The 23652-nt window shown below is 42.0% G+C and overlaps 1 protein-coding gene across 2 annotated transcripts in view; it reads right to left on the minus strand.

The window, feature by feature from the left end:
• gtf2a1l (general transcription factor IIA, 1-like) overlaps positions 1 to 23652 on the minus strand; it is a 36519-nt gene that overhangs the window by 3311 nt on the left and 9556 nt on the right. Inside the window, exons 6-8 of one of the 2 annotated variants that reach the window (XM_026224697.1) lie at positions 23094 to 23443; positions 20632 to 20814; positions 120 to 209 (exon numbers count right to left, since the gene is read on the minus strand). In XM_026224697.1, coding sequence (XP_026080482.1) covers positions 120 to 209; positions 20632 to 20814; positions 23094 to 23443 — 623 coding nt within the window. The remainder of the gene's footprint in view (positions 1 to 119; positions 210 to 20631; positions 20815 to 23093; positions 23444 to 23652) is intronic. The other variant, XM_026224698.1, reaches the window with a different exon arrangement.

The raw sequence follows: 23652 nt of genomic DNA on the forward strand, positions 1-23652 counted from the left end.
TTGATTAAATTTACTTGTATTAACAGGGCGGTTTAATCTAACAGTGTCCATCTTTATCCAGGCTGATTCTACAGGCTGATCTCTTAACCTCATTTAGAAAACTCTTCTCATTCCTTTACCTTGTCATACTGGCACACAATGATGTTCTCTGTGTCAAAGATCTCTGGGATGTCCTGTTCGCTCACGTCATCTCCAGAGTTCAGTGGATCCTGAAACAGACACATTCATTAAACCGCATCAGATTTTCAAGAGCACTGGACTACCAAGTAAAGCCATGCGATTTCACTAAGGTACCAACTCACATCGTACGAGTAGATCGCATGCGATGTAAAGCCAAAGCTCATTTTTATGTGCTCACTGTACAGTCCGATTGTTGAGTTGCGATTTGACTGCTCACACTGTACGAGGGAAAATCAACAAGTATGATTCCTCAGAAACCGGATGTTTGTGGTTGTTTTAGAATAAGCATGCTTTCCCGGGATAAACGCACTGCTTTGGTGATATGCGCAATTCTGTGTGCTGAAACGTGCAAAAAATAAAAAATAAAAATAAAAAGGCAGACAGGCAACTGCAGCTCAGCAGCTATATCCTCCCAACTTTTCTCTCTGGCATACCTGTTGTGGTAAATTGATGATGACACGTTGACAAGGCTGACATGTTGCTGCCATAACTCCACAAGTTTTCCTCCATCACTTCAGTCCACACTACACGCCGTGTCGCCATGGTTTAGTTTATGGTTTCGCGCATGCGCAGTGAGGGAAACGCAGAAAATAGGTTCGTAGCCCTGCTTCAATAGTGCGATACCTCACGAGAGGCGACATTTCAGAAATCCATCCGAACTACTGATTGCCGGTCGGGAGAGATTTATCGCCTCTCGTTTCTCTTTGTACACTGCATGAACACTGCACGACAAACGACGCAGAACAATGTTGAAAATCGGACCGACCTGAAAAACAGTCACACGAGTCAGAATTTGGCTCAAAATCAGATGAAAACGGCACAGTGTATGCCCGGCTTAAATAAATCAGTGCAAGACTCACTGACAATGGGATGATCAAGATCCAGCCCCATTTCTGTAATAACAACTGAGGCTGGGATCTTATAAAGTGGTTCTTTCTGACAGTTTCAATAAACTAGTTAAAATAAAAAATACAATTAAAAAATAACAATAGAATAGTCGTTTTTGTGTAAGTCATTAAAATATTTAACTAGTATGTATTTTTTTTATGCTCACTCAAAGTCTTCACAATGTCAAATAAAGTCTGTATGTGATCATGACTTTTGATTCGCTCAAGTTAAAGCTGTTTGTTGATCTGTGATCCTCCATGTTGAACAGTGACTGACCAGTCCACATCTTCATTAAGTTTCAATGTATATTTGTCTCCATCATAATACAGTACATAAAGAAACACTGATGCAAGAATGCAGACATGTTCATATTACTGAACTACACTCACCTAAAGGATTATTAGGACCACCTGTTCAATTTCTCATTAATGCAATTATCTGATCAACCAATCACATGGCAGTTGCTTCAATGCATTTAGGGGTGTGGTCCTGGTCAAGACAATCTCCTGAACTCCAAACTGAATGTCAGAATGGGAAAGAAAGGTGATTTAAGCAATTTTGAGCGTGGCATGATTGTTGGTGCCAGACGGGCCGGTCTGAGCATTTCACAATCTGCTCAGTTACTGGGATTTTCACACACAACCACCGCAGTCCTGTGGGAGAAAATGCCTTGTTGATGCTAGAGGTCAGAGGAGAATGGACCGACTGATTCAATCTGATTGAAGAGCAACTTTGACTGAAATAACCACTCGTTACAACCGAGGTATGCAGCAAAACATTTGTGAAGCCACAACACGCACAACCTTGAGACGGATGGGCTACAACAGCAGAAGATCCCACCGGGTACCACTCATCTCCACTACAAATAGCAAAAAGAGGCTACAGTTTGCACAAGCTCACCAAAATTGGACAGTTGAAGACTGGAAAAATTATGCCTGGTCTGATGAGTCTCAATTCAAAACTGAATGAGAACATGGACCCATCATGCCTTGTTACCACTGTGCAGGCTGCTGGTGATGGTGTAATGGTGTGGAGGATGTTTTCTTTGCACACTTTAGGCCCCTTAGTGCCAATTGGGCATCGTTTAAATCCCACGGCCTACCTGAGCATTGTTTCTGACCATGTCCATCCCTTTATGACCACCATGTTCCCATCCTCTGATGGCTACTTCCAGCAGGATAATGCACCATGTCATGAAGCTCAAATCATTTCAAATTGGTTTCTTGAACATGACAATGAGTTCACTGTACTGAAATGGCCCCCACAGTCTCAACCCAATAGAGCATCTTTGGGATGTGGTGGAACAGGAGCTTCGTGTCCTGGATGTGCATCCCACAAATCTCCATCAACTGCAAGATGCTATACTATCAATATGGGCCAACATCTCTAAAGAATGCTTTCAGCACCTTGTTGAATCAATGCCACGTAAAATTAAGGCGAAAGGGGGTCAAACACAGTATTAGTATGGTGAGAGTATATAAAATATATTGTAACGGTGTAGAACGTTACTTGGTTTTGTATATTGTTTTTTTTTGTTGTAAATGATGCATCTGGGACAACATGTTACCACTAGCAGCCGCTTGAGGGCGCTAGAGGTAATTGATTACCGGATATAAGCCCCGATCATAGACGAGCAAGTCAGATTCTTTGGTAGACGGAAACCTCATGGTTGAGCTCATGGCTGGCTACCTTCTTTCTCACAAGTCCTGTTTGAGAACTGTTTAAGTTTACGCTCAAACGTGAGTATATGCTGACTTTCAAATGTGTGATTGCTGACTTCCAAATGTGATATATGGTTTATTTGAAATTCCAAAGGCTGATGTGCACTATTTGTTTTCTTTTATAGAAGGACTTTTTTTTTGGACCTTAGTGGACTCTTTGGACATTTGATACCTTTATTGTTCCATGCTGCACGTGTTCTCCTCATTTGAGCCCTATTTACCACACGTTCTTCTATAAGCAACCTTGGTTTGTTACTACAGATCTACAGTGCTGCTTATCTCCATTCCATTCCCACTGGTCTCACTGGATTATAACATTGCATCGTCCTCAAATAACAGTTTGGATCTTAATCATCTCATCAGCATCATCATCTGATTCATCTAACATTGAACTAACATGATAAGTTTCATTTATTATTGACTTTCCTTAAATGCTCATAAAAATGCTCAGTTATTCATGTTGATTATCTATCGTTTACTTGGGAATAAAACCAAAAAGAGAAACGTATTTGTTTGGTGAAGTGGTTTTATTATTAGTACCAGTCGAATTCTGTTAGACCCCTCAGATTGTATCATCTTACATTAAGGGAGGTGTTACAGAATGGCGCCCGAACAGGGACCCGCTTAAGCATTTGTGGGATTCCTTGTAATTAAAAATAAATTTCGACGGTACTGAAAACCCTTCACCAACAAATATTCCTAACAATCATCTGCTATGGAAGAAAGGGAACATATCTCAGATTTTTCTGATGAAGCTTATATACATCGAAGGGATCCGGTGGCAAATTTTATAGATACTTTTAGCAAATTGTACTTAGGAAGGTAGAGTTGAGCCATCAGACTATAGAGTGAAACAAGATGATTTACCCTTACCCTTACCTCCTCCGCCTCATGATTTTCAAGAAGAGGAGTTAAAATTCGGCAGTGATGAAAAAGTGCAACGAATGAGTTGTATTGAAGAGCACCTTGTGGATCTGGAACACAGAATCAGTGACTTTGTTACCTCAGAGGCTTTGAGTATGAAACTAAAAGCTTATGAAGATAGAATGAATTATCATCTTCAAAGAGAGATAGATCGAGTTCACCAACAGTGCTATGCCAAAATTGATGATCTAGCAAAGAGCATGGTGGATTGTTTGAAACGACGTGATAAACAGCTGGAGAAGCAGTTCAAGGATATCCAACCGGTCACATCAACTCCTGTTTATTTCAGCACAGATGCATCTCACAGAAAATTCCACGCACCTTCTAAGATTACCTCAATAACACAAGACGCGACGAGGCAAGTTACGCATCATTCTTCAGCATCTCATCCGCCTTCTGTTAAAATGGATTTACCTACCTTTAGTAATTTGATTTCAGAAGACCCCATTGAATTTACAGATCGCTTTGAAGAATATAATGAATTGAGACCCATGTCCCACGAAGAGGTGTTGGCGGCATTATCCGTGAGTCTTAAGGGAACCGCTAAGAGCTGGTGGAGAGCGGAGAAACAGTATATTCGAGATTGGAATCCATTCAAAGAAAAATTCCTGTTCTCATTTTTGAATGAAGACCACAAGGAAGTTGCTGCACAGAAATTGGCAAATTACCGACAGAGGGTCAACGAATCGGTGAGAGACTTTGCTTTCAACTATAGAGCGATGGCACTAAAAATTAACCCTTTGTTGCTTGAAGCCGAATTAGTGCAGGCAACATTAAGAAGCTGCAATCCACGGTTGGCGTCACTGTTGAGAGGAACGGTGAAAACCATTGATGAGCTGGTTCGTCTCGGTACCCAAATAGAGAGGGACTGATATAACCGCCTGCTTAAAGGTTGTTGGAAAAACTCTGTTATGAAGACTGTTGTTAACAATAGAAGTAATACTCGGCCCAACAACATCAACCATCTCCTTAAGAAGACGTAACGGAACCACATCACAACCACCAGATGAAGGCTTCAAACGCACAATGATGTCCATAACTTATGCCAGAGACACCTGCTCAAATTGGATGAATAACCTATGTTAGCAAATAATTGTGTGGAAGGGATTTTCCAGCTCATCTGAACACACACAAATGTTGCAAGGCAGAAATCAATCAATTACAGAGAGCATTCGCTCACTTCTGACAGTGCATTTAAATAGAGCTGCGTTTAACAAGAGTAGCCTATAATAAGAAAGCATTTATGTTTCTGGAAAAGGCAGTCCAGAACAATGCAGAAAAAAAAACAAGCTATATTTTTTATTTATTTCACAATAAACCTATTGAAATTGTACCCTAGTTTGTGCAGTACATTTATTTACATTTGTTAAAAGTTCATATTGCTCATGTTCTCTTCTGTATTGTTAATATAGATCATACACTCTCTGAATGAAAAGGTTGCATTTTATGCATGCAACACCCTTTTACTGGCAGTCCCTTATGATAATGAACCATGGTAAAGTGAACATAGTTTAACTATAGCGTTTGTAGATTTCCTGAGTTTCCGCTACAGTAAACTTATTTTAACCATGTGTAAACAAAACAAAAATATAACTTAAGTTGCAATTAAGGCATATTGAATATTAAAATGCATTTCAAATATAAAGTAGGTATTATTTCCCATTGTACTCATAATGATTAAATTTCATAATCTAAAAGTCCAGTTTAGAGGAATCGTATAAAGTATCGGCATTGTATCGAAACAAAATGTGTGGTATCACCCATCCCTAAGCCGCTTGGTAAATATATGGGCTGTCAATTGATTAAATTTTTTAATCTGATTAAAATCACACCTTTTTTCTGTGATTAATTGCAAAATGGAAATATTCCCATTTACAGATGGAAAACATACCTGTAAAATGTAAGTTCCCTTTCGATACTTCACTCATACTGCGTATGGGGAAAAGCTCCTTTTTTCCTCGATATTGAAGCCTTTTTTCAATAACGCAGTGCAACTGCACTGCCATTGGTTTAATCTGTAAACTTTTTTAAACCAATGACAGCGCTGCGTAGCTGCGCGAGCCTGTGGCGATGCAGCGCGCCAAAGCCCGCCAGAATGGGCGGGGCGAATGGCTATATAAGCAGGCAATCGCCAGAGGAAATCAGATCTTACTCCTTCAGCGACGACTTCACTTCGCTGGATCTCTGCTGAACGCCTTCGCCTGGAACGAGCTCTCGCCGTCGAAGAGACACCGCAGCGGACCAGCTGAGACCGCCGACCGCCTGCAGCGCCGGCGTACTCGCAGACAGCCGCTCTCAGCGCCGATCTCGGGCCACCCACTTCCCGCTTCCGGCCGCTTCTCAGCGATCTCCTGCCGCCATCCGACGATCCTAAAAGAGCTTTTTCCTGCGGTTTTCACCGCTCTAAAAGAGCGTTTCTAACGCCGTTTTAACGGCGACGGCCATGCCGCGCCACAGCTGTGGCACATGCAGAGCACCCGCGTGCCTCACCCTCTCCAATGAGAGAGCCGTCCCCTGTCCTCTTCTCACGCCCAGAGCAGCGTCCCTCGGCTGAAGCGAGCAACCTCGTCTCTTTTGGCGGATCGGAGGACGAGCCGCTTGACGACTCCATGTCACTCGCGGCTTCTGAAACTGAGGACTGGGCCGGCGATTCTGACCCCGCCCACCTGCCGTCACTGGAGCCCATCGACGCCAGAGCTGGGATGGATGCCGAGCTTCTCCGCATCCTCTCCAAGGCCATTGAGGAACTCCATTTGGAGTGGGCCCCCCCTGAAGAGCCGACACGCAGCAGGCTGGACGAGTGGTACCTGCCAGGACGCCGCCAGGCCCCCCGCCAGCGACCTGCCCCATTCTTCCCTGAGGTTCATGATGAGCTGACAAAGTCGTGGCGCGCCCCCTACTTGGCCCGCCTACACACTTCCTCTGCAGCTCTCAGCTCAGTAGATGGCTCTCAGGAGAAGGGCTATGAGCAATTGCCGCCCCTGGATGAGGCTGTGGCTGCTCACCTCTGTCCCCCCGCGGCTGTGGGGTGGAAAAATAAGAGAGCCCTTCCTTCCAAGCCCTGCAGGACGACCTCTGCCATGGCTGGCAGGGCCTACACTTCTGCGGGCCAAGCCGCTTCATCTCTGCACACCATGGCCATATTGCAGGTGTTCCAGGCAAAGCTCCCCGTTCCCTGGATGAGTCTAGCTCTAGTGAACCTGCTTTCCGTGACCTCCGCAGCGCCACTGATTTGGCTCTGCGCGCCACGAAAGCCACGGCCCAGGCCATCGGACGATCCATGGCCAACCTGGTTGTGCTGGAGCGCCACCTCTGGCTCAACCTAACAGAGATTAAGGAGAGCGACAAAGTGGCCTTTCTCGATGCCCCAGTCTCTCCATGCGGCCTCTTCGGACCAGCGGTAGAAGGGTTTACAGAACGCTTCACTGCAGCACAGAAGTCGTCCCAAGCCATGCGACACTTCCTGCCCAAGCGCTCCACCTCTGCCCCGAGTCGCCCCAGGACTGCGCCGACTCAGCACCAGAGCAAACCTGCCCCTTCTACCCCCCAGGCGGCACCCCCTAAGGAGCAGCACCCAGCTCGCCCCACTAGGCGTGCTAAACCACCTAGACGTCAGGGCCCCCGGCAAAGGATTGTGCTGGACCCGACGCCCTCTAAATCCTCCTGATCGTTGGGGAAGAAAGAGGAAGGGGCAAAGTCCCGCCGCGGCCGGACCACCCCAGAAGCTCTCTCGCCTGTCTGCTGTGCGACCTGGGCCCACTGTTGTTGCGTCCACGCAAAGCGCCATTGTTATGGCGAACACAATAAATATTTCACATTTTCAAAAAGAGAGCAGTTTTCCTCTTCCACACTCGTCAGTGTTCAGGCCCCTAATCAGTGGTCTGCCATCCGACACTATCCAGCCCCTTGTCACGCGGGCCGAGGCCTGGCAGGCCATCCCCGGAGTGTCCAAGTGGGTGTTGGGGATAATAAAACACGGATACTCACTGCAGTTCGCCCGAAGACCCCCGCGTTTTCGCGGAGTGATTCCCACCTCGGTAGAGCCGGACGACGCTCAGGTCCTCCGCACCGAAGTGATGACGCTGTTAAGGAAGGGAGCCATAGAGATAGTTCCTCCCTCAGACAGCGGGTCGGGGTTCTACAGCCGTTATTTCCTTGTCCCCAAGAAAGATGGCGGTCTCAGACCCATCTTAGACCTCAGACACCTGAACCTTTCCCTCATGAAACGGAAGTTCAAGATGTTGACACTGAAGCAGATCCTCACGCAGATTTGCCCCGAGGACTGGTTCTTTTCGCTGGACCTGAAAGATGCTTACTTTCACATCCAGATAGCCCCCCCATCACAGATGATTCTTGAGATTCGCGTTCGAGGGTGTGGCTTACTAATATACAGTCCTTCCCTTTGGGCTGTCTCTAGCTCCCCGCACTTTCACCAAGTGCATGAACGAGGCGCTCTCCCCTCTGAGACAGATGGGAATTCGCATTCTGAACTATCTCGACGACTGGCTCATTCTAGCCCAGTCACGAACCGAGCTAGACCACAACAGATCCGTGCTCCTGAGCCACTTACAGTGCCTAGGACTCAGGGTCAATTTCGCCAAGAGCTCACTGCTCCCCAGCCAACGTATTACGTTCCTGGGAGCAGTTTTCGACTCCGTCAATATGAGGGCGGTCATATCACCAGAGCGCGCTCTGGTACTTCAGCAGCTCGCGGCCTCTGTCAAGAACAAAGCCTGTTTCCCTCTGAAGTTCTTTCAGAGGATGCTAGGGCTGATGGCTTCCGCCTCCCCAGTTTTACAGCTCGGCCTCCTACGAATGCGGCCCTTGCAGTACTGGCTGAAACTCCGGGTCCCACCTCATGCTTGGCGGCACGGCCGCTTTCGCATCAGGGTCAACCAGGCCTGTCTAGCAGCCCTGGAGCCTTGGATGAACCCTGTTTGGTTCAGTCGTGGAGTACCCCTACAGGCGGTTTCCAGAAGGACGGTGCTCTCAACGGATGCGTCCAACCTGGGTTGGGGTGCTCGGTGCGAGGGCAGACCAGCCTTCGGCTCGTGGTCACACGAAGAAAGCCATCTTCATATCAACTGCCTCGAGATGCTGGCAGTAGAACGAGCCCTTCAATCCTTTCAGGCAATCTTGGAAGGGCGCCACATCCTAGTCCAGTCGGACAGCATGACAGTGGTGTCCTACATAAATCACCAAGGCGGCCTTTCATCCAGCCGCCTCTGCGCCCTGGGAAAGCGCCTCTTGGAATGGGCATTACCCAGGTTGCGATCGCTCAAGGCGACACACATACCTGGCAAGATGAATCTGGGAGCAGACATGCTTTCACGGAGCAATGTCCCCTCGGACGAGTGGATGCTCCATCCCCAGACGGTTCTCAAAATCTGGGAGATTTTCGGGAAGGCAGAGGTCGACCTCTTCGCCTCAGAAAGCAACTCTCATTGCCCAACTTATTTTTCAAAGGAAACCGATGCGCTGGCCCACAACTGGCCCAGCCTCCTTCTTTATAATTTTCCCCCGATCGCTCTGATCCCTCAGGTCATCAGACGAGTCAGGGAAGACAGACACAGAGTCCTCCTAGTGGCCCCACTCTGGAGGACCCAAGTTTGGTCCTCGGAGCTTTTCAGGCTTTCCATGAAAGTCCCATGGCCGATCCCCCTGAGGCGGGACCTCCTCTCTCAGGCGAACAGGACAATCTGGCATCCACAGCCAGAACTCTGGGCTCTGCATGTATGGTCCCTCGATGGGAGCCTCTGAGCCTCCCCGGGGACGTACTACACACCATTGCTCAGGCAAGAGCCCCGTCTACAAGATGCCTCTATGCCCAAAAATGGTCAGTCTTTGTTGACTGGTGCTTAGCACAAAACAAAGACCCTGTTGAGTGTGATGTATCTCCGATACTGTCATTTCTCCAGGAGCGTCTAGAAAGGGGTCTCACCCCTTCCACACTCAAAGTGTACGTAGCAGCCATTGCAGCATTTCATGCTCCTATTGCTGGCCAATCAGTGGGTCGAAACCGCCTCATTGTGCGTTTCCTGAGAGGCGCTAGGCGGTTGAAGCCCCCACATCCTCTTACCGTTCCCACTTGGGACCTTCACACGGTCCTTGGAGCACTCAAAGGACCTCCCTTTGAACCGCTGCGGTCAGCTGACCTTCGGCCCCTAACGCTCAAAACCGCTCTGCTACTTGCTCTAGCATCGGTCAATGGTGTTGGCGATTTGCAGGCCCTCTCGGTGAGCCCTGCATGCCTTGAGTTTGGGCCCAATGACTCTAAGGTCATTTTAAAACCCAGGCATGGCTACGTACCTAAAGTGCTCTTGACGCCATTCAGAGCACAGGTAATTTCCCTCTCAGCTCTGCCTCCGTTGTCAGGTGAGCGAGAGCTGGATTTACTCTGCCCAGTGAGGGCTTTGAGAATTTACATTGAGCGGTCACAGCCGTTCAGGCAATCTGACCAGCTTTTTGTCTGCTTTGGTGACCGCACCAAAGGGTCTTCGGTCTCAAAGCAACGCCTCTCGCGTTGGATAGTTGAAGCTATCGCTCTATGTTACTCCTCTATGGGCCTTGAGTGCCCCATAGGAGTTAGAGCCCACTCTACTAGAGGGATGGCCTCTTCATGGGCCTGGTCTAGTGGTGTCTCTATCAAGGACATCTGTGAGGTGGCCGGCTGGTCCTCGCAGTCCACTTTTGTCAGGTTCTATAACTTGGATATCCCGACCTTGCATGCTCGGGTTCTTTCGGTTTGATACGACGGCCTCTAGCAGACTCTGTCATCATACCACCTCCAGGGAGCTAGCTCCCTCTCAGCAGTGTAGCGTCAAGGGTTCGATGGCTCCGGCCCTCTCACTTATCCTCTGGACCCCAGGGTGTTCAAGTTAAGTCTTGTCGTTCCCTACCGTGGCACGGCGCGGTTGAATTCGTTCCCCATACGCAGTATGAGTGAAGTATCGAAAGGGAACGTACTCCGTTACGAACGTAACCTCGGTTCCCTGAGATACGGAACGAGTACTGCGTTATATGCCGTGCCACGAGGCTGCGGGTTCAGTGTCGTCGCTTCAGTCGTATGACCTGATTTCCTCTGGCGATTGCCTGCTTATATAGCCATTCGCCCCGCCCATTCTTGCGGGCTTTGGCGCACTGCATCGCCACAGGCTCGCGCAGCTATGCAGCGCTGTCATTGGTTTAAAAATGTTTACAGATTAAACCAATGGCAGTGCAGTTGCACTGCTTTATTGAAAAAAGGCTTCAGTATCGAGGAAAAAAGGAGCTTTTCCCCATACGCAGTATGAGTGAAGTATCGAAAGGGAACCGAGGTTACGTTCGTAACAGAGTACGTTATGCATTAAGGAAAACAGCACATCTCAAACACATCAAATAAAAATGTTTTGATTGGTTGAACTTTTTCTGTTGCTTGTTTTGAATATTGGCGTGGACAGAGGTGTCACCAGATTTTTGTGTATTTGAGTTTCATCTGGCCATATAATGGATGTTGACAATCCTTTCAGTCTGTACTTCACTCAGTGTGACTGTGAGGGCTTGCGCTCTTCAGAGACAAATCACTCTAACAGAGCTCTGCAATCTCTGATGTAATTACCCTGGTTTCCTTTATGTTAGTGCTGTTTTGGACAGACTGTTTGAACGCATTAGCTTTCTGGATTATTGGACTGAAAACTTTTAGTGCTTAGTGGCTTAAAATAATCTGATGACAAGTAGAGAAGCAACATTGGGTTAAAGGATTAGAATAGAAATTGTGCTTCAGTAATTTTGCATTAACTAAATAAATTAATGCAAATAAGTTAATGCAAATTAATCAAATGCATTAACGATGACAGCCCTAGTAAATATGTTACAATTGTGAAAAACTTTTTTTATAATAAATTGCTGACAGTGTGAGACTGGACAACGATGTAATCTGCAGAATGTACACTTCAATTATGAGATTACAGTGTTTCCCATTCGTTGATTTATTTGTGGCTGCCCACCACAATATCTAAACGGACTGCCACAAATAGATTTTCCAAAAGGCTTTGATTTTGTTGAATTAACATGAGCACTGCACATTTCAACATCAAAACCACTGTATTTCTGAAGGAAATGGACTGTCTTCAGAAATCTGGATGTAATTTTCATTTAATTTAGCATTTTATGCCTGATTGGAGTGCTGCTTTTTGTACAGCGTTACTGGGAAACCTCCATTTCTCCCACAATAAATGCACCTCCTGCAGTCAGAGAATTCATTTGCATATATATATATGCTGCCACAAATATAATGTAAGTCTGCGGGAAACACTGGACTATATGAAGGTAATTTAATGCCTAAAAGATTTGCATACGCGGGGGTGAGAATTGTGGAATTTTACATAAGACTAAGCATAAAATAAAATTTGCATGCGCACAAGAAACTTTGTAAAGATATAAATCACATTAAGCACAAGAAAAAAAGTATTTGCAGCATTTTACTGTTATTCAAGTGTAATTCAAGTTTTGTGAAACTGCAGCTTCATGCTAAAGCAAATTAAATATCATCTGCATTCTTCTGACTTCCATTTTTCCATGCTTACACTTGGCAGGTTTTTGCTTTTTCTTTTCGCTAAAATATGGTCAAAAGCATTGCAAGCCTGTGAACAGTGATTTCCAAGTGAACACAACAGTTTAAAGAATTGCAAAATAGATTGACTTCATAGAACTGGTCTGTGAGTGTGAAAAAACTAACTGTTTATATGTAGTCTAAAAAGTTCCCGAAATAAAGCGATATGTACAGCTCCATGTTTCTCTTCTCTGAGCTTAAATTTTTGGCACGATTCTCTCACTAACTGAGTTTTGCAAGTGTGTGTGTGTGGGGGGGGGCACCCCCTTCTTGTAGTTAATCAAATTAGGCTCTCAAAGACTCAATTTACTCTTATCTGATTGATTCAATAAACACGTCATCTGCCAAAACATTTATATTCATTTAATTTTGGATCATTCTCGCTGCCAGAATGGTAGTTTTACTGTACACATTGGCTATAATGTATAACAACTTACCGACTTTTCCGACTAAGTCTCACTTTTTTCATAGTTTGGCTGGTCCTGCGACTTATATTCAAGTGTGACTTATTTATCAAAATTAATTTGACATGAACCGAGAGAAATGAACCAAGAGAAAACATTACCTTCTCCAGCCGTGAGAGGGCGCTCTATGCTGCTCAATTCTCCTGTAGTCTACACTGAAGACAGAGAGCGCCCTCTCGTGGCTGGAGACTGTAATGTTTTCACTTGGTTCTTGGTTCTAAATGACTTAAGTGACTTATAGTCCAGTGCGACTTATGTTATTTTTTTCCTTGTCATGATGTATTTTTGGACTGATGCAACTTATACTCAGGTGCGACTTATAGCCCGAAGAATACGGTAATTAAAACAGGATACTTTATAAGTGCTGTACCATTAGGCTAGACTCCCATGTGTTGATATTGAATTGTGAGTTGGTGTTAACAATTGAATTAGTTTGGCTTTACATTGAAATTTCATACAATCTGCATAGACTATTGAGCTGATGTTAAACATTAGTCAAAATGATGTTATGTGACAAATGCTCAACACTAAAGTATCGAAGCGCTATAATTTGAAAACCTTTTTACTTAATAAAGGTACATAAATCTGAATTTGTTCATTCTTCAGACCATGTCTCCGTTTACGGTATATTTTGAAATTTCAGTATTGAATCTAATTATCTTCATGTGACTGATCAAGCTATTATAGGAAGCAAGCATAAGCAACAACATACTTTCTTTGTGTCCAGATTTGACTAATCTGAAGCTTGAATCGTCAAATCAAAATAAAATACAACTAAGAAAAAAAAATGTCATTAATAATATCTAAATATACAACCAAATTAAAAATGAGCTAACTATGTGGGAATTCCCAGTCACTAGGCAATACAAACAGCCACGTTTATATTTTTATTTATAGAGCTAAACAGCCATCTAGTGGTTACACAATGGTAGTACAGATGATAAATGGTGAATAAATTCCCAATAAGTTAGAGATAATAAATATTTTAGTAATATTTAGTTCCAAAACTATGGGCGCAGAAAAAAATATTTTTTGCAGTTTGACCGTATTTTAGTGAAGAAAAAAAAACTGCCAAAAGTGTAAGGACAAACAAAGTCAGAAGATTGCAGATCATATTTATTTTGCTTTAGCGTGAAGCTGCAGTTTCATAAACTTGAATTACACTTATGAGTAACAGTAAAATCCTGCAAATTATTTTTTTCTTATGCTTAAAAAGCAATTTATACCTTTACAATGCTTCTTTTGCACGTGTAAAAGTCTTATGAACACTTCCACAACTCTTACCCTGCATATGCAAATCTTTTAGGCATTAAATTACCTTCAGAGGATTATGGTATAAATAAAATTAACTGTATAACAGTTTCACTGCAATTCATATATAAATGTTAGAATTAAAGAAAAAACTAATACATATGCACTTATTTGAACATAGTTAATGCATTAATTTTTAAGTGGTTGTTGACAACATATCTAAAATTTTGCCAAAAAACAAACAAACAAAACCTTACCACTTTAATATGTCTTGTGATATCAGTGCATGCAGAAGTTCTGTGTGATCATGTTGTTCAATATTCTCAGGGTCTGCATCCGGCTCACACTGATAAGGTGCAATATTGACACCATCCTTAACTACACCGGAAGAGACTTCTTGTTCAAGTGAAAGTATAGTTCTACACTACATATAGCCCGTGTTTATGATGTTTTTCTCCGCTTGCAGAAGCGCTGCAGGAGGGTGATGTGATATTTACATTTACATTTATTCATTTAGCAGACGCTTTTATCCAAAGCGACTTACAGATGAAGACAGTGGAAGCAATCAAAAACAACAAAAAGAGCAATGATATATAAGTGCTATAACAAGTCTCAGTTAGGTTAACACAGTACACGTAGCATGGGATTTTAAATAATATAATAAATAAAAAGAAAACCGATAGAATAAAAAAAATAAAAGAATAGAGCAAGCTAGTTAGAGGTCTTTACTTACACACACACACACACACACACACACACACACACACACTAACATATACAATTGCATAATAAATGTAAATAAATATGGAGACATTACTCTTTGCACATGTAATATGAATCCCCGGGAAACAAATGTTAGTATTTTTAATTGGTCACAGACACTTATCCTTTCTAATTTAATTAAATTCCAATTTAATATAATCTTGTCAGTTAAGGGTTAGTATTTGGTTAACAAGCGAGGTCGACGGCTAGGAAGAATAACCAAAATGAACATCCCTAGGATAAAGGTATTGTAATATGTATTGACGATGTTGTATATATTTTAGGTTTTGATTTTTTTTTTTATTAGATTTTCATTTGACTATCTGATTAAATGGCCATTGTTTAACTAATATTGCATGTATCTGTTCTACTGACAGTTATTTGTAATGTAATGTTTTAATATAGTGTGCACCTGCCCGAGACTGCAGATGGAAATTAGCATTTGCTAACTCTGGTACAAAACATCTCTTCATAAAATGAATGTATTTTATACAATGTCCCTGACAAATAAACATATAAATAATGTAAATGTGTTTTTCTACGTTTTTACATTAGAATGTGGATTTTAATTTTAAAATCGACAATTATTTGAAGTTCGATTTTTTTTCTTTACAGCCCTAATGTGTGCAGTACAGAAAAGGAATTGATAAGAAGAATCTACATTTTAATTCACTAAAAAGTAGATGATGATTCCTGACATTAAGCTTATTATTCAAGAATTGGAACAGAATTTGGATTCCCAAGCCTAGGTATGGGTTAAAATGTTAAATAAAATGCTCTTTTTTTTGTCCAAGTCCACCTTTGCTAGAATCAGAAAGAGCTTTATTGCCAAGTGTGTTCACACACACACAATACCATACCATACCAACTTTATTTGTTAAGCACTTTACAACAACCACAGTAGACCAAAGTGCTGTACAGAAAACTAAATAAAAATAAAATAGATAAAATAAACATATGTACCATTTATAACCACAGAATAAAAGCATTCAAAGTAACAAATTGAAACAAGTAAATAAAGTCGACCTCTTACTAGGTGTCAAAAGCCAAAGAGAAAAGATGGGTTTTAAGAAGGGTTTTAAAAACAGATAAAGAAGAGGCCTGCTTAACATGCAAAGGCAGATCATTCCACAGTTTAGGGGCAGACACAGCAAAGGCACGGTCCCCTCTGAGCTTACGCTTAGTTTTAGGCACAGTCAGGAGCAGCTGATCATCTGATCTGAGAGAGCGGACGGGTTTATAAGAGTGTAGAAGCTCAGAGAGGTATGGCGGAGCAAGACCATTTAGTGATTTAAAAGCAAATAACAGAATTTTAAAATGGATCCAAAATTGAATAGGCAGCCAGTGTAATGAAGCTAAAATAGGGGAAATGTGCTCATGTTTACGTGTGCCAGTTAAAAGACGTGCTGCTGCATTTTGTATCAACTGGAGACGGTTGATGGAGGACCCACTAACCCCCACATATAGTGAGTTACAGTAGTCCAGCCGTGTAGTTACAAAGGCGTGGATAACGGTTTCGAAATGTTGTCTTGACAGCATTGGTTTTATTTTGGCCAGCTGCCTTAAATGAAAGAAGCTTGATTTGACAACAGCTTTGATCTGACTGTCAAATTTAAGCTCAGGGTCCACTTTAACTCCTAGGTTTGTGATAATAGGTTTAATATAGGGTGCTAAGGAGCCCAGATCTACAGGCGGGGTCCCAGTGGTGCCTCCGAAAACCATCACTTCTGTTTTTTTATCATTAAAATATCATTAAAAGTTCAGAGCCATCCAGGCCTTTATGTCGTCGAGACAATTGAGTAGTTGTCCAACAGAGTTATAATTTTTCTTTTTTAGAGGTACATAAATCTGACTGTCATCTGCATAACAGTGGAATGAAATGCCATACTTTCTAAGTATGGAACCAAGTGGAAGCAAATACAGAGAGAAAAGTAGAGGGCCGAGGACTGAGCCCTGTGGGACCCCACACAAGAGAGGACTAGAGGAGGATACAGAGTCACCTAAGCTAACACAAAAAGTCCGATCCGCTAAGTATGACCTAAACCACTCCAGTGCTATGCCACTGATGCCCACCCACTGCCTTAAACGTGAAATCAATATTTCATGATCCACTGTGTCAAATGCAGCAGTTAGATCTAAAAGCACAAGGATAACACAGTCACCAGAGTCAGTAGCTAAAAAGATATCATTAAAAACTCTTAAAAGAGCAGTTTCGGTGCTGTGCAAGGTCTTAAAACCGGACTGGAAAACCTCTAGAATATTATGTTCTTCCAAAAAGGCCAATAGTTGACTGTACACAATCTTCTCCAAGATTTTTGAAAGGAAAGGCAATTTGGAAATAGGCCTGAAATTAGCAAGAACTGACGGATCTAGAGCAGGTTTTTTAATCAGAGGTTGAACTACTGCATGTTTTAAAATTTCAGGCACCACACCCGAGGTCAGACTACTATTTATAACTGCTAAAACAGATGGTCCTACAGTGGGGAAAACCTCCTTAAATAGTCGAGGGGGGACAGCATCATTTGGAGAACCCGAGGGCTTCAAATGACCAACAACCTCCTCTAAAGAGGAAAAAGTTACCGGCTCAAAATGATCAAAGACAGCCGAGCAGGGGACAGAGATTGAAGGGTCTGAAGCTGAAGGTACAATTTGAGACCTAATAGAAGTGACCTTATCAATAAAAAAGCTAAGAAACTTTTCACACATAACAGGGGATGCTTCCATACAAGCATTCTGCGGGGCATTTAAAAGTGAGTCAATGGATTTTTCTTGGTGTTAGGATCTTCCTGTACAGAAAACACAAACAGTGCAGACATACATACAATGAGAAAAGAGACAAATTATAAATAACAGTAATAAAAATAGACAGAAAAAAGAAAAATGTCCATAGACAGAACTGTGAATGTGCATATGCGCTGGTAAAACGGTATCAATATTTATCAACCGCACACCTTCTTGGATATCGCTATAACAAATGTTGGATATAGCGGGCGATATAGGCACATGCTGTGATTTAGACAGCACATGCTGATTTCAGTGCCATGCCTGTCTGCGATGAGGACTGCATCCACCTCTGAAAGCAATAACCGCATTCATTCATTTATTATAGAGGAAAACTATTATATTCAGTAGTTTCCCTACTTTTCTTAGTGATCTATAGTGCCAGTTTATCAAGAGGATTTTGTTCTCTTTGACTCGTTGGATGGAAACAGTGCTCGTTAAATTCACAATTTTGGATGGAAACCCGGCTAGTGTTGAATGTTAGATGAATCCTGGTAGTGGTTATATATCCTCACAGAAACTGATATATGAGTGATATATGATCCAGATTGGTGGCAGCAGATTCAGGTCACAAGAGAGCCTGGGGTCCTTTGTTCATCTCAGTTATCTGTTCGGGCAGCTGTTGTATCGCCACACTCACACATGTGTCTGTTTGAAGATGTTTTGAGAAGTTAGCTATTATAAACTACACGTTCAATGTGACTTTAAACATTTCAAGTCAAGATGACTGCTGTGCTGTAAGTGTTCTTTAGCCTGTTGACTTCACTCAGAGTATTCAGCTAACCAGGAAATATTTGGGAAAGAGAGTTAGAATAAATGTGAAAAATATTTTTTTATTATTAATTATTTATTTATTTTTGGTCTTATTGGAATCGAAAATTAGGAATTGACAAGAATTGAAATAATTAAAATGTAAAAGATGTCCAACCTTACCCTTACACCATATCATTTTTTACTTTCACATTTCAAATCAACACCGTTTTAAACACTTTCTTTTCTTCTAAACCCTTCTTCGCTTTTGCAATTCTTAAAAAAACCTCAATATTATATCTGAATGTGCTTTTCAAAATGAGTTATAAAACAGTTGCTCCTGTCAACAGGGATAGGGTAGTATGTTTGCTTCACATAGCATCAGTCATGACCATTTTACTCCAAAGATCACCATATAACATCAGTCGAGTTTGAAACCGTTAGCTTCGGTGCTTCTCATGTTGCTTCTCATCACAGTGAGACAGAAAATACAAATCTTTACAGTGATACAAGCTATGACCTCTGCATTGAAATTGTGTTTATGGTCTTCCATGTTTCATCAGTCAAAGCATCTCTATCTTCATGTTATTCAGCTGTAGAGATATCTAATGCATGTGTCCATTAAAGTGATCTACTGGGTCTCACTTGTAAAACAGACATTACAGTACATGAGTGTTAGGATTAGGGTTAACCCTGCACCATAATGTTCACATCGTCTTATTTGGGGTAAAAATAGAAAAATACTACTACTATAGGTACTTTGTAATGCAGTAACTCGAGTAGATTTTCAGCAAACTGCTTTTTTACTCGAGTCATTATTTTTCAGTAAGTTTACTTGTACTCAAGTAAATTTTTCATTAAAGGGTTAGTTCACCCAAAAATCTAAATTACGTAATTAATAACTCACCCTTATGTCGTTCCAAACCCATGAGACCTCCGTTTATCTTCAGAACACAGTTTAAGATATTTTAGATTTAGTCTGTTAACTTTTTAAATGTTGCTAACACTTCCTCTGATATAAAACAAACCAATATCCCGGAGTAATTCATTTACTCAAACAGTAGACTGACTGAACTGCTGTGAAGAGAGAACTGAAGATGAACACCGAGCCGAGCCAGATAACGAACAAACGAGTGACTCAGAATCATTCACCAAAAGAATCAGTTCAGTTCAGACGCTCTGTGTGTCGGTTTGCTTCACGCTGAATCACACGTGCGCAGTATCATCAGCTCCTCGGTTCACGAATCGGACGCGTCTGACAGAAACGGTTCTTGACTCGTGAACGAGTCATTATCTGGCTCGGCTCGGTGTTCATCTTCAGTTCTCTCTTCACAGCAGTTCAGTCAGTGTACTGTTTGAGTACATGCATTACTCAATATTGGGATATAATACTCAATATCGGGATCTAATATCCCGATATTGGTTTGTTTGAACTCAGAGGGAGTGTCAGACACATTAAACAAGTTAACAGCTTAAGTCATTTGTGGATTAATGCGTATTGGAGACGAGAACCGTTTAAAACGATTCAGTTTGATTTGGTGAACTGTTTCAAGAAGATCCGGTTACATCCAGTGATTAGTTCATGAACCGGATATCCAGACTGCTTTGTTCTGAACTCTCTCTCACACAGACACGGAAGAGAAGACAATGCTGAATAAAAGTCATAGTTTTTGCTATTTTTGGACCAAAATGTATTTTCGATGCTTCAGAATATTCTAACTGACCCTCTGATGTCACATGGACTACTTTGATGGTGTTTTTCTGACCTTTCTGGACATGGACAGTAGACCGTACACACAGCTTCAATGGAGGGAGTGAGGGCTCTCGGACTAAATCTAAAATATCTTAAACTGTGTTCAGAAGATAAACGGAGGTTTTACTGGTTTGGAACGACATGAGGGTGAGTTATTAATGACATCATTTAGTTTTTGGCTGAACTAACCCTTTAAGTAGAGATACTTTAACTTTGACACAATATCTTAATACTTTTCCACCACTGAATACAGTTAATGTCTTAAGGGAACACCTGAGGTGTGTCGGTATAAATCAGTCTTAAAAGCTGCTGTCTTAACAAAAGAAAGAAAAGGCACTTGCTGCTAGTGTTAGCTTTTCCCGTTACATCAAGATTGAAAAAAAAAAAAATTTTAATTGTATAAAAAATTGTCAAATTGTAACAACCTAATTTTAAGCAAAATATAACGTATAGAACATGAGCTGCATACAGCTTAAATTTCTAACAAAAAATATATTATTCTTATTATTATTATTATTATTAATAGAAGATTAAGAGTACTAGAAAGCCTGCAAGTGCTGTCATTACCTCTTCCTCTTCCAGCTCCTCCTCTTCATTGGCATTGATCATTCCCAGAAACTCCTTCTCTCCCACGAGCCCCAGGTCATCATCATCATCATCATCTTCCTCCTCCGTGTCTGAGCTGCTGTCAGCGACTCCGTCCAGCTGTGTGATGTCCAGCAGATGGTTGAACTGGAGTTCAGTCTCAAGCTGAGGAAACATCATCAGACGAGTGTTCAGAACCACAATCTCTCAGCAGCAGTCTTTCTACTGATTCATCAGAACTACAAGTCTACACGAGGACAGGTTTTGTTCAGTGGCCTGTACCATGAAGCTGGATTAGGTGGCTAGCCGGCTATGTTTCAGCTTAGTTTCCGCCAACCCTGGGTTTTAGGTACTATGAAAGTAGCTCGGCTTTAATCGGTGTTCGTTTCCATGGTATCTTACACTCCACAGCTAACCTGCTCCGGGGCAGATTATGTTCTGGGTTAGAGATCTCAGACTGAAGGTGAACCAATCAGATGTGAGAGAAGTGACATGTCTGACACAAAGTCACTCCAGTTTATCTTGCTCCAAATTAAAGGTCACTCAAAAAAAAAAATAGAGAAGTAAATCAAACTTGCTTTGTGTTGCAAGGCTCGTGATTGGCTGTTCACCAGTGATGTCACACATTCATGTGCACGCACTCCACAAACTCAGGATCAAAGCCTGAATTGACAAAGAAAGTTGATGAACAGCATCATGGTACCAACAGAGCCAGATTGGAGAGGTTTGGTTTTGTCAACTCAAAACTAATGATAGCTGAACAAATTCAGAGTTACAGGATTAGTCTTGAGTTGACAAAACCAAACCTCTCCAATCTGGCTCTGTTGGTACCATGATGCTGTTCATCAACTTTCTTTGTCAATTCAGGCTTTGATCCTGAGTTTGTGGAGTGCGTGCACATGAATGTGTGACATCACTGGCAAACATCCAATCACAGGCCTTGCAACACAAAGCAAGTTTGATTTACTTCTCACGAGAGACCCAGCAAGATTCAAAACTAAAGGTTATGGTAAGGGTTAAGAGATTGAAGAATGACACATTGAAACGTCCTATGAAAATTAAAAGAGGACAAATAAAATAAATTTTGCTCTGTCAGTGTAGCCACAAGTGAAACTTGTTAACTTAGTTTATACATTTGAAAATATATAATGATCTAATGACTCGAACATGTAAGTTCAGATTTCTTAATTTTTAAATAGTGCAATCTATTGATACTACAGTTTATTTATATTAAATTATCTGTATACATTAATATTCATTTAAAATAAATGATTTATAATAACTGTTAAACTAAAATTGCTTGTGTAGAAGATAAATAATAATAATAATAATAATAATAATAATAATAATAATATGAATCACAATAATTATATAAATCATAAAATGACTCCGTAATTATCATTAAAGCCAGACTTTACTTTATTTATTTACAGCATTAGTGACCTTTAATTTGGAGCAAGATAAACTGGAGTGTCTGTGTGTCAGATATGCGTCACTTCTCTCACATCTGATTGGTCCAGCTTCAGTTTGAGATCCCTAAACCAGAACATAACCAGCCCCGGGGTGTAAGTGACTACGGCAGTGAATGCTGTTAAAAGCCAAGCCACTTACGTGGTACCCAAAACCCAGGATTGGTGCAAACTAACCTGAAACTTACCCGGTTAGCAAGCTAATCCAGCTTCATGGTACAGGCCCCTGTAGTGCCAACTGTGTTTATACACACAAGGAACTCATCTTAGTGACGGGAGATCCAGTAAAGAAAGTACAGACATACAGTACCGTTTAAAAGTGTGGGACCAGTAATATTTCTAATGTTTTTTTTTAAGACGTTTTTAACGTCTCCATTTATTTGATAAAAATGACAGGGAATTTCATTTTGTGAAATCTTTTCACAATTTAAGATAAGTTTCTATTTGAAAAAAAATAAAATAAAAGTGACGTGACATTCAGCCAAATAATGTGACCCATACTCAGAATTTGTGCTCTGCATTTAACCCATCCAAAGAGGGCACGCACACACACACACACACACACACGCTGTGGTGTCCGGGAGTAGTTGGGGGATCAGTGTCTTGACAAAGCAACTGAACAACATTCATTAGGAAAACTGTGTCAGTAATGCAAAAAAAAAAAAATCAGCTTTTAACTTAACTTTATCTAATCTCTATTTTCAGCATCATTACTTCAGTGTCACATGATCCTTCAGAAATCATTCTAATATGCCGATTCATAATAATTAATAATAAATAGAATAGACAATGAATAAATAAAAAAATATTATATAGCATTAGAAATATAGAGACAAATATATCAACACAGACAGAATTATAAAAGCTGAAATGTGGTATATCTACAGCTGAAAGGATTTGATGAGTTATTTCCAGATGTGTTGCTGTCTCTGTCTGGAGGTGGTGAGGACTATCTCTCTGTTCACAGGGGTTTACCTTGATGTCAGCAGCAGCTTCAGTCTGTGGGTCTGCAGGGGTTTCGGTCAGCTGACTGCTGTGATCGGAGACCAGAGCCGGAGCCGGAGGAGTGCTCATGTCTCCGAGCTGCGGGCTGAACTCGATGCCGTCCAGCGTGAACTCGCCCGGAGTGTCAGAGGAGGACAGCGAGGCTGCGTCGGTGATCTGACGGTTCGGCGGTGTCTCACACACCGAGGCTGCTGGAGCCGGCTCGGACAGATGGGTCAGAGCGCTGCTGCGGGCCACAGCCGCCGGGTGAGACAGCGGGTTCAGCACATGCTGAGCTCCTCGCGTCACCATCACAGGAACATTCACCTTATAGAAGTGCCCTGAGGAAAGAGTTCAGATCATTTACATCAGAAGGAACTGGGGGTTATTAACCCTTTCGAGTCGATTAACGCATATATGCGTTTTGAGTCATTTTCACCTGATAACCCCGAAAATAACTTAAATTACACTCTCAGTTTTAATCGTACAGATAAGAGCAATACATCAATCGAATCTGTAAAGGGTCTAGTTTTTGTTGGATACAGACATA

Source organism: Carassius auratus, chromosome 38 (genome assembly GCF_003368295.1).
Source record: "Carassius auratus strain Wakin chromosome 38, ASM336829v1, whole genome shotgun sequence".
Lineage (NCBI taxonomy): Eukaryota > Metazoa > Chordata > Actinopteri > Cypriniformes > Cyprinidae > Carassius > Carassius auratus.